Source organism: Gavialis gangeticus, unplaced genomic scaffold (assembly GCF_001723915.1).
Source record: "Gavialis gangeticus isolate Ggan-Ray unplaced genomic scaffold, GavGan_comp1, whole genome shotgun sequence".
Taxonomy (NCBI): Eukaryota; Metazoa; Chordata; order Crocodylia; family Gavialidae; genus Gavialis; species Gavialis gangeticus.
Window position 1 is genome coordinate 9,155,553 of NW_017729009.1, and position 9,641 is coordinate 9,165,193.

General features: G+C 64.7%; 1 protein-coding gene across 3 annotated transcripts; it reads left to right on the plus strand.

Annotated features, from left to right (window-relative positions):
• The first annotated feature begins 437 nt into the window (after window positions 1–437).
• On the plus strand, window positions 438–9,591 carry ZNF335 (zinc finger protein 335). 3 transcript variants are annotated; one of them, XM_019509918.1, is made up of 28 exons: window positions 438–547; window positions 713–944; window positions 1,082–1,355; window positions 1,585–1,662; window positions 1,983–2,312; window positions 2,637–2,771; window positions 2,858–3,010; window positions 3,100–3,358; window positions 3,460–3,637; window positions 3,726–3,838; window positions 4,148–4,166; window positions 4,304–4,420; window positions 4,501–4,577; window positions 4,678–4,838; window positions 4,927–5,156; window positions 5,230–5,338; window positions 5,416–5,510; window positions 5,594–5,877; window positions 6,015–6,150; window positions 6,233–6,610; window positions 6,705–6,847; window positions 7,040–7,179; window positions 7,668–7,771; window positions 7,897–7,974; window positions 8,050–8,133; window positions 8,316–8,381; window positions 8,508–8,589; window positions 9,026–9,591. In XM_019509918.1, exons 2-28 carry the CDS (start codon window positions 744–746, stop codon window positions 9,142–9,144), a joined length of 4,143 nt encoding a protein of 1,380 aa, XP_019365463.1. In that variant the 5' UTR covers window positions 438–547; window positions 713–743; the 3' UTR covers window positions 9,145–9,591. The 3 variants fall into 3 exon arrangements, with proteins under 3 accessions (XP_019365463.1, XP_019365465.1, XP_019365464.1); XM_019509920.1 differs by having other exon boundaries at window positions 7,671–7,771; XM_019509919.1 differs by having other exon boundaries at window positions 6,236–6,610.
• The last annotated feature ends 50 nt before the right edge of the window (window positions 9,592–9,641 follow it).

Here is a 9,641-nt window from a genome sequence, read left to right on the forward strand (position 1 = left end):
CCCCGCGCGCGGGGCATCATGGGAGCGGCTCCCCCTGCCCGGCCGCGGAGCATTATCGGGGCGGGCGCCTCGCCTCTGCCACTGACTCGCCCCGTGGTCTCGGTCATGTCCCCGCTACTTGTGGGGCGCCAGCGGGGCAGGGATGCAGCAGGCTCGGTGCAGCTCCCCTCGCGGGTCCCGCCCGACACACTCAGGGACCCGGGGCCTGGTTGGGGACGTGGCTCTGGGGGACCTTCCCCAGGGGTCGGGTTGGTCCTGGACAGCTGCGCTCGGGGCTCCTTCCCCACATCCACGACAAGCCGCCTCGATGGGGCCCAGAGCTCGGCAGGTGTCTCCGTGGCTCCCCGAGGCGCTGCCCCTGCTCTGGGCCACGTGTGGTTCAGGGCCCCCAACCCGGTTACTCACTCCCCTTGTCCTGGCGCTGTGGCTCCGCACAGCTCATACTTTGCTTTGTTCCTCTTTCGGGCAGCGTGAGAGTGTCCTGGCTTGGCCGTTCCTGATCGTCTCTAGTGCCAGCTGCCGTCAAACTGCGCACGTTGCTGCACGGGTAGGTTTTGCCTTTGCAGCTTCCATGTCCAGCGGGGAGTGCAAGGCGCCGCCCAAGCCAGGCGTCCGCCACAGAGGCAGGGCTGGTGGTGCCGGCAGTGTGTCCCCGCACTGGGGCAGGGAGACGCCGCGCCGCTGTCTGACAGAGCGGCCACTCCTCCCATAGGTCGCGCTTCGGGAGCCTGGGCTCGCTGGGCATGGAGGAAAATGAAGTGGAGAGCAGTAGCGATGCGGCCCCTCCTGCAGCCCAGGAGGAGCCCTCGGAGAGCGGGCTTGGCATGGAGACCTCAGAGGCCATGTCCGCGGACAGCAGCGACGCTGCCTCGGCGCCTGTCATCCTCTCACAAGCCGATGACTCTGGTGTGGGCCAGAGCTCGGACAGCAGCGGGGTCTCCCTGGTATGGAGCGGCTCTGGGAGCCCCTCTGTGGCACTCCTGGGGGCCCTTCCCCAGGCGGAGCCCCCTCCCCTGTGAGGCAGGATGCTGATGGTGCCTCTGTGTACAAGCTGAGCCCCTGCGGCCTTTCTGCTCCTCAGGAGGAGGTGTCCGAGAGCAGCTCCAGCACGGACGCGGTCCCTCGGATCTACCTGCCAGACTCCTCCTCCATTGCCCAGTCCACCCTGGTCTCCAGCGTCTCCACGGTGAGCCAGTCCATCATGGTCTCGGAGTCCCCGCAGGTCCTGGTTCACTCCAGCGTCATTGCTGACGGAGCCACGATTGTGTCAGACTCCACCGCATCCACCTCCTCGGACCTGGGCTCTGCTATAGACAAAATCATCGAGTCCACAATCGGGCCAGACATCATCCAGAGTGAGTGTCCCCCTGCCAGGCGCTAGCCTGAGAAGCCCTCAGCCGGGGCAGCTGGCACATGGCAGAGGCCTGGCAGCTGCCCCTGCTGCTGTTGGCCATCGGGCCTTGGCGTACAGCAGCGTGCCCGTGGAACAGTGTGCTGCGGTCTCCCCATTTTCCATCCTGCCCCTGAAAGGTCCGTCATGCTCATGCTTCAGTCTCTTGTCACCCTCTTGCTCTCCCTTCGTAGGCTGCATTGCTGTAACTAGTGCGGAGGATGGTGGGGCCGAGACGACCCAGTACCTCATCCTGCAGGGACCTGATGATGGTGAGGGGAGGCTGCAGGTTTCCCTGCAACAACAGTTGCTTTTGGGCCTTTCCCATCTCCGTTCCACTGCCACAAGGGGCTGTTGCAGAGGCATGCTGTGCTGCCTTGCGTGGGAGCACCTGGCTGTTCCTGTGCAGGGAGCAGGACAGGTGCCTTGGCTGTGGGGGCGGAGCTGGTAGCTAGTCCTGGTTTCTCCCAGCAGAGGGCACTGGGGAGCCAGACTGGAGCCCTGGCTGTGGAGCAGTTCTCAGCTCCCAAGGGGGGTTGATTGGAGCGTGGGCAGGGGCTGTTCCCTTGGTGAGCCCTTGTTGGTGCCCCAGGTGCCTCCGTGGTGTCCCAGATGGCCACCTCTGCCCTGGCCAACAGCCTGGCTGTAGACACCATAGCTGATGGCCCCACCTCCACGTGCCTCGACCAGCCTGGTCCCGCAGACCCTTCCGAGCAGCCTGAAATGCTAGACCTGCCCTCGCAGCCAGACCAAGCCCAAGAGGCCGACGCCGGGGAGGGGCTGGAGCAGCCGGACATGGAGAGCCTGGAGGAGATGATGGAGGTGGTGGTGGTGCAGCAGTTCAAGTGCAAGATGTGTCGGTACAAGAGCGTCTCCAAGACTACGCTCATCAACCACATGAGGGAGAGGCACTTCCAGCCAGGTGGGCCCCAGCTTGGAGGGGAGGCTTGTAAAGGCCTTACCAGGTCACAGGGTTGCTGCCCCTGGGGCAGGAGGGGCTTATATGCCTGGTTGGAGGCTGCACAACTGATAAAGCAGGAACAGGGGCTGCAGCTCCTAGTCCAGGGAGAGGCACCGGTGCTTTCTGGGGTGTGAGTGTGGAGCAGTGCCCAGGAGGTGTGCTACCCTCATGGTGGAGTGGGGGTGCTGCAGCTCTGGCGGGCCAGACGGGTCCAGGTGGAGCACCTGCTCTTCAGCATGGCCCAGCCCAGCCGGACAGGGCATCTCACGCTGCTCTCTGTCCCAGTGGCGTCCACCCTTGGGTTGAAGAAGGGGCGGCCACGGAAGAGTGGCCCCTCCCCAAAGCCACCAGAGGAGGATGCACCGGAGGAGGAGGAAGACGATGACATTGTGGATGCCGGCGCCATTGATGACCCTGAAGGTACAGCCCCCTCCCTGTCTCCACAGGCCAGCGCGGCCTGGTGCTGCCAGCTCCCGTGATTAACGTCTTGGCCGTTCCTTCTGCAGAGGACAGTGACTACAACCCAGCTGAGGATGAGCCTCGCGGGCGGCAGCCCAAGCACAGCCGCACTGTTCCCACATCTAGTGAAGAGCGGCCGCGCCGGCGGCCAGGGAGGCCCCGCAAGTTCCCTCGTCTGGAGGACATGCCGCTGCCAGAAGGTAGGGGAGTGGGCCTTGCCGGGGAGGGGACACGCTGGGCTGCATGGAGCATGGGGGCCTGAGTCTGACCCTGGTGTGCTGTTGGTTAGGTGCCGAGGTGGAGCCCTTGGTTACGTCCCAGAGTGCAGCAAGCTGTGAGGCGCAGAACTCGGAGGCCACCAGCTCCTCCAGCTTGGAGAATGGGGCTGGCAACAGCCTTGGGGAGCCCAGCACCAGCCAGTCGGACTCGGAGAACAAGGATCCATCCTCTAACACGGGCCCTGAGGAGGCCGATGCCGTGCCCCGGAGGCGAGGCCGGCCCTCCCGTCGCTTCCTGGGCAAAAAGTACCGCAAGTACATGGGGCGCAGGTGAGGGCTGTGCTGCATTGCCATCTGGCTGTGCCTGGGGCCTAGGCCAGGTGGGAGCCTCACAGCCACTGTGGCTCTGAGCTCAAGCTGTGCTTTGTCAGGTACTACTACAAGTCGCCCAAGCCCCTGATGAGGCCCTACCTGTGCCGCATCTGCGGGTCCCGCTTCCTCACGCACGACGACCTGCGTTTCCACGTCAACTCACATGAGGCCAACGACCCGCAGCTCTTCAAGTGCCTGCAGTGCAGCTACCGCTCCCGCCGTTGGTCCTCCCTGAAGGTGAGTGCAGCCTCTCTGCCTCTGTCCCCGTCCCTGCCCCAGGCTGGGCGCTGGGCATGCGGCTCACAGCATCCCCTCTGTCCTGCAGGAGCACATGTTCAATCACGTGGGCAGCAAGCCGTACAAGTGCGAGGAGTGCAACTACACAAGCGTGTACAAGAAGGACGTTATTCGCCACTCCACTGTGCACAACCGGGACCGGTGAGCTGAGGCCCCCCAGTGCCCCAGCAATGTGGCCCCTTCCCCACCCCATGCTCCCGGGTGACACCAAGCAGGCCTTCACCTGTGCAGCCCCACAGCCCGAGCAGAGCTAGCAGTGCAGCCCAGGGAGCCTCATGCTCCTGCCTATGTGTTGCTGCTCTCGGGGGAGCTGCCCCTTGGGAGCACTGTATCCGCTCCATTCCCTCCAGAGGTGCAGGCAGCGCAGGCCATGTGGGGTGGGCTGCTCAGGAGAGGAGAGCTTAGTCTGGGAGTGTCTGACTCGGCTTCTCTCTCCTCTCTGTCCTTTAGGAAGAAGAGGGCTGACCCGGTGAGTTCCAGTCATTTTCTGCTGGTGGCCTGGCAGGCAGGGCATGTAGGGGCCCGGGGTGGAGCTACCTGGGCAGGGCAGGAGTCGGGTGGGGGAAGCTCTCCAGCAGAACTTACCTGTGCATCCTCTCACTGCAGCCCCCAAAGCGGAGCTCCTTCCCCTGCCCCGTGTGTAACCGGGTCTACCCCATGCAGAAGAGGCTGACCCAGCACATGAAGACGCACAGCACTGAAAAGCCACACATGTGCGACAAGGTGAGTGGGGGGCTGGGCTGGGCTGGGCTGGGCCAGCCTGGACCGGGCTGGGGAACGAGCACTGCTTTCTTCTGCCGCAGTGCGGGAAGTCCTTCAAGAAGCGCTACACCTTCAAGATGCACCTGCTGACGCACATCCAGGCCATCGCGAACCGCAGGTGCGGAGGGCGGGGGCTGTGGGCTGCACAGGGCTAGGCTCTGTTGTCAGTGCTGCCCAGCTGGGCCAGGCCCCTGGTAACGGCAGCTCTGCCCCGGCAGGTTCAAGTGTGAATTCTGTGACTACGTGTGCGAGGACAAGAAGATCTTGCTGAACCACCAGTTGTCGCATGTCAATGACCGGCCCTACAAGTGCAGCTTCTGCCCCTATGCCACCTTCCGTGAGGACTTCCTCCTCTCCCACCAGGCCGTCAAACACACTGGTGAGGGTCTTGCTCCAGGCTGCGCCCTGCCTTACCTCCCCCTGACCCTGTCCAGCCCCTGCTGTGACCTGCCCTGTCCCTGCTGCAGGGGGGAAGCCCTTTGGCTGTGAATACTGCCACTTCACCACCAAGCACAAGAAGAACCTGAGGCTGCACGTGCAGTGCCGCCATGCTGACTGCTTTGAGGAGTGGGCCCAGCGGCACCCTGAGGAGCCACCCTGCCGGCGCCGCCCCTTCTTCACCTTGCAGCAGATTGAGGAGCTCAAGCAGCAGCACAGCCAGGGCCAGACAGCCGGTGAGCCGGTGGCCAGCCCCCAGGTGAGCACTGGGCCCTGGCCCCTGCCCCTCCCCTGCCAGTGCCAGAGCCACGTGCTCATTTTCTCTCATGCAGGTCCCTCTTGGCCCTGTGACATACCACGCAGTCCAGACCCTGCCAGCAGTCGAGCCCCCCGTTCTCACCCCAGACTCTCTGGGAGGGGCCACCATCATCTACGAGCAAGGTGAGCTCCCGGGGCTGGGCAGGGCAGGGAGGGAAGGAGGGCTCCTGGGCAGACTGAATTGCTCTTGGTGCTCTCAGGTGCAGAGGAGTCAGCAGAGCTGGCTACACAGACAGCCCTGGACCTCCTGCTGAACATGAGCACCCAGCGGGAGCTGGCCGCGGGCACGCTGCAGGTGAGGCAGCCGTCTCCTCCCCTCCACGCTCAGCTGCACACGGACTGCCCTTCACTGACCTGCCTCATGTTCTCCCTGCGCAGGTGGCACTAGTGAAGTCAGATGGCTCGGGAGATGCACAGGCCCCCGATGCCCAGCTCCCGGCTGGGGAGGCAGCAGAGCTGGACCCAGCTGAGCAGCAGCAGCAGAAGGTGGTGACGCTACACGTGGCTGAGCATGGGGAGGCACTGGTGCAGGAGGCCTACGAGGAGGCCACGCTGGGTGGCCCTGAGCTGCAGCAGATCGCCATCCCCTTCGAGAGCGCAGCTGAGTACAGCATCATTGCACCTGTCGGGGAGGAGATCCAGGCCACAGGTGCACTCTACAGGTCAGTGGCCGGCCAGGCTGGAAAATGGGACGCTGCTCTGTGGGGCTAGTGGGGAGCACCTGTCCTCTCACCATGCCCTCGCAGTGGGGAGGAGTAAGGGCAGCCAGGCCCCCCCTCACCCTGCCCTGTGCCTACAGCGAGGAGGACAGCCTGACAGAGACCTCGCACACGGTAGTGGTGAGCGAGGCTGTGGTGACAGGGGCGCTCAAGGACCATGGTGGCCACTACATCATGTCGTCCAGCCTCCCTGGGAGCCAGCTCCACCACATCGAGGTGAGTGGGGCCAAGGTTCCCCAACAGCCCTGTCCTAGGCGGCTGGCGCGGAGCAGCGTCACTCTCGGCCCTTCTCTCCCAGCAGGTCAGCGGAGACACTGCCTTGGCTTCGCCAGGGGAAGGCCCAGAGGCCCAGCCCTGCAGCATCAAGTGGCCAGCGGTGCAGTGTGTGGCCAGGCCACTCCAGAAGGACTCCACACCAGACGGGCAGGAGACTGTGTCGCCCAGGGTCCGGTGGCCCACACTGCAGGGTGTGGCCAAGAAGCTGTCCTGCAAGATTGCTGCAGCCAAGAAGCTGTCTTGCAAGATTTCCACCGCCAAGAAGTTCTCGTGCAGGATTTGCACGGCCATGTTCACGGGGCGGGCGGAGATGGAGAGTCACAAGAGGGCCCATGTGGGGCCTGACGCCTTCAAGTGTCCTGACTGCCCCTTCACGGCAGCCTTGTGGCCGGAGGTCCGGGTAGGCTCACCTCACACACGGGGGCATGGAGCGGGAGAGCCGGGGGCGCTGAGGATGGCACCTGTCTGATCGCTCTCTCCTTCCCCCACCCCAGAGCCACATGGCGCAGCATGCAAACCTCCGGCCACACAAGTGCTCCCACTGCAGCTTTGCCTCCAAGAACAAGAAGGACCTGCGCCGACACATGCTGACACACACCAACGAGAAGCCCTTCGCCTGCCAGGTCTGCGGGCAGAGGTAGGGGCCTGCACAGCTGCACCAGACTTCCCCGTGCAGCTCTGACCTGCTTCTTTTTTCCAGCTGTGCATTGGGGTGAGGGGGGCCATCCTTGCTACTGGCTAGGGATGCCTCTGCTTGTTTGTCCCAGGGGCAGCAGTGTGAGGGGCCATGTGCATGGCCAGCACTTCTCTGACCCTTGCTGTCTGGCAGGTTTAATCGCAACGGGCACCTGAAATTCCACATGCAGCGACTGCACAGCTCGGATGGGAAGCGGTCAGGGCCACCAGAGCCCGCAACTCAGCAGACTATCATCCTGAACAGCGATGAGGATGCCCTGGCCACGCTACAGAGTAGGACACTTGGCACTGCTTTTGCCAGGGCCTGTGCCTGGCCACTGGGAGGGGCCCTGGGCTGAGCACTTGGCACTGCCCGGGGCTCTGCAGGGTGGGATTTGGCCAGGAGACTTCTGGGGAAGCCCAAGTCAGCAGTGGCCTCAGTGCTCCATTGTGGCTGTGGCATGGCTCCCAGGGGAGGCTTTCTTCTGGGGTCACAGCTACCCTGATCGCTTGATGCGGGGCCATGGCCACATGCTGCAACCTCATCTCGTGGCTGAGGTGGGGGGCGGTGGTCTGTGGCTTCTGTTGTGTGTGCTGGGGTAGATCCCTCTGCCCCTTGCTGTCCGTGGCAGGAGTGGGCAGGGTCGGTGGCTCAGCCCTGCTGCTTTGCTGGGGTGGAGTTGCCCTGGGGTGGGGGCTGGAGCCTGGGCTGGGCTGGGCTGGGCTGGGCTGGGCTGTTGTCTTTATCCATGTGGGCTGACACCAGTGCTCTGCCTCCCCAGCAGCGCTGCAGTCTGGCCAGGCCGTGCTGGCTCCTGAGCGGTTGCAGCAGGCCCTGGGGCAGGAGCACATCATCGTAGCACAGGAGCAGAGCATCACGAGCCAGGTAAGTCCCCAGGCACCTTCCCAGATGCCATGCAGTCTCCCAGCCGCGCTGTTCCCGGTGTCATGCTGAGGTGCTGGGCCCCAGGCTCCACAAGCACTGACAGCCAGGTACTTGCTGCCTTGCAGGAGGAGGCCACCTACATCCAGGAGATCACGACGGCTGATGGGCAGACTGTGCAGCACTTGGTGACTGCCGACAACCAGGTGAGGGGGAGGAGGCCTGTGCAGGGTGGCTGTGCGGGCAGGGGCAGAAGGTGCTGAGCGTGTCTGTGCCTGCAGGTCCAGTACATCATTGCCCAGGATGGCGTGCCGCACCTGCTCCCCCATGAGTACGTCGTTGTCCCGGAGGGCCATCACATCCAGGTCAGTGCCCTGCTGCCCTGGCAGGCTGTGCGCTCAGGCCCCTGGGTCCAGGATTGCGGTGAAGGGAGTGTGGGGCTTCCTTCCCCTGGAGGTCTGGGCCACTCCCCTTGGGTGCTGCCCAGGGCCCTCAGATGTGGAGTCCTTGGCACTGCTCAGGCTCTCATGCAGGCTCTGCCTTTCAGGTCCAGGACGGGCAGATCACCCACATCCAGTACGAGCAGGGCAGCCAGTTCCTGCAGGAGTCCCAGGTAACGGAGCTGCAGCGTGTTGGGGTGCTCCTGGGGGGTGGCCAAGGAGCTGCAGCCGTGGGCACCCCAAGTAGAGGGAAGACGTGCTCCTGGCCAGGCTGTGATGTCCCCTCCCTGTCCTGGCAGATCCAGTACATGCCCGTTTCCCCGGAGCAGCAGCTCGTGACCCAGGCCCAGCTGGAGGCAGCGGCACACTCGGCAGTCACAGGTAGAGAGCGGTTGGGTGGGACAGGCACGGCACAGCCTGGTCCCCCTGGCTGACGGGTCCCGCAGCTGGGCCCTGGCTCCTGACAGGCCTCTCTGTGCCAGACGTGGGGACCGGGTCACCATCTGCCACTGCTCTGAAATGAACAGCTGGACTGGGCCCAGCCCCCTTCCCAAGGGTGCCGCTGCCCTTGGCACAGGGCACAGGGGATGTCTCTGGCTGTGTTGCCTGCAAGGGGACTGGAGCTGTGGTCTGAGCCCAGGGCTCTCCCTGCTACCGTCTCCTGTGGCTGCAGGGAGCGGCCAGGTCCCTTGCAGAGCACGGTGGCTCCACACAGCCTGTCACAGCCCCCCGTGCTGGCCTTGCCTGTGGGCTGGTGTCTGAGCCGGCCTGTCGGTCCCCTGCTCTGTCCCGGGGCTGATGCTGTTCCTCTTTGCAGCCGTGGCCGACGCCGCCATGGCGCAGGCCCAGGGCATGTTCACCACAGAGGCGACGGCTGAGCAGATCCAGCAGCTGCACCAGGGCATCCACTACGACGTCATCACGCTGTCAGACTAGTGCTGGGGCTCCTAGCTGAGAGCGGCACCGTGCCAGGCCTCCAGGGCCAGCAGCTGCCTTACCACTTCGGGGGAGCCCCCAAGGGCTGGGGTTTGCTGTCAGCCAGCTGCACTCGCTGCCGCTGCGGCCAAAAGCAGAGCTGCCTCCAGCATTCCTGCTGCTGGGTTTGGGGCTAGCGGTGAGCGGCAGCACGGCCGCAGCCGAGACTGGTCTCTGCCACTGGTGGCCCATGGCCCCAGGCCCTTTGCCTGCGTCATGGTGCCTGCCCAGGCCAGGACTCCCGCTGGCATCTGCCCCAGGATTGAGGGCACTGGGGCTATGGCAGCCACGCTCCCCCTTTGGCTCAGGCCTGCAGGCGGGCGTTGGACTGGGAGCTGGGAAGAGGCACAGCAGGAGCCGACCCTTGGTCCGGTGGAGCAGGGTTGACCCCATGGGGGAGGCTGGGGGGGGGGGGGGCGGGGGGGGCCCCGGGGCCGGGGGGTTTTCGCCCTTTTTGG

What these genes read in the sequence shown, in the direction of transcription:
- ZNF335 (XM_019509918.1), top strand. Translation starts at nt 744, where the DNA reads ATGGAGGAAAATGAAGTGGAGAGCAGTAGCGATGCGGCCCCTCCTGCA. An exon ending in AGCCGGTGGCCAGCCCCCAG is followed by an intron (nt 5,157 to 5,229) that starts GTGAGCACTGGG and finishes TCTCTCATGCAG; the next exon opens with GTCCCTCTTGGCCCTGTGAC. An exon ending in TGCCAGGTCTGCGGGCAGAG is followed by an intron (nt 6,848 to 7,039) that starts GTAGGGGCCTGC and finishes GCTGTCTGGCAG; the next exon opens with GTTTAATCGCAACGGGCACC.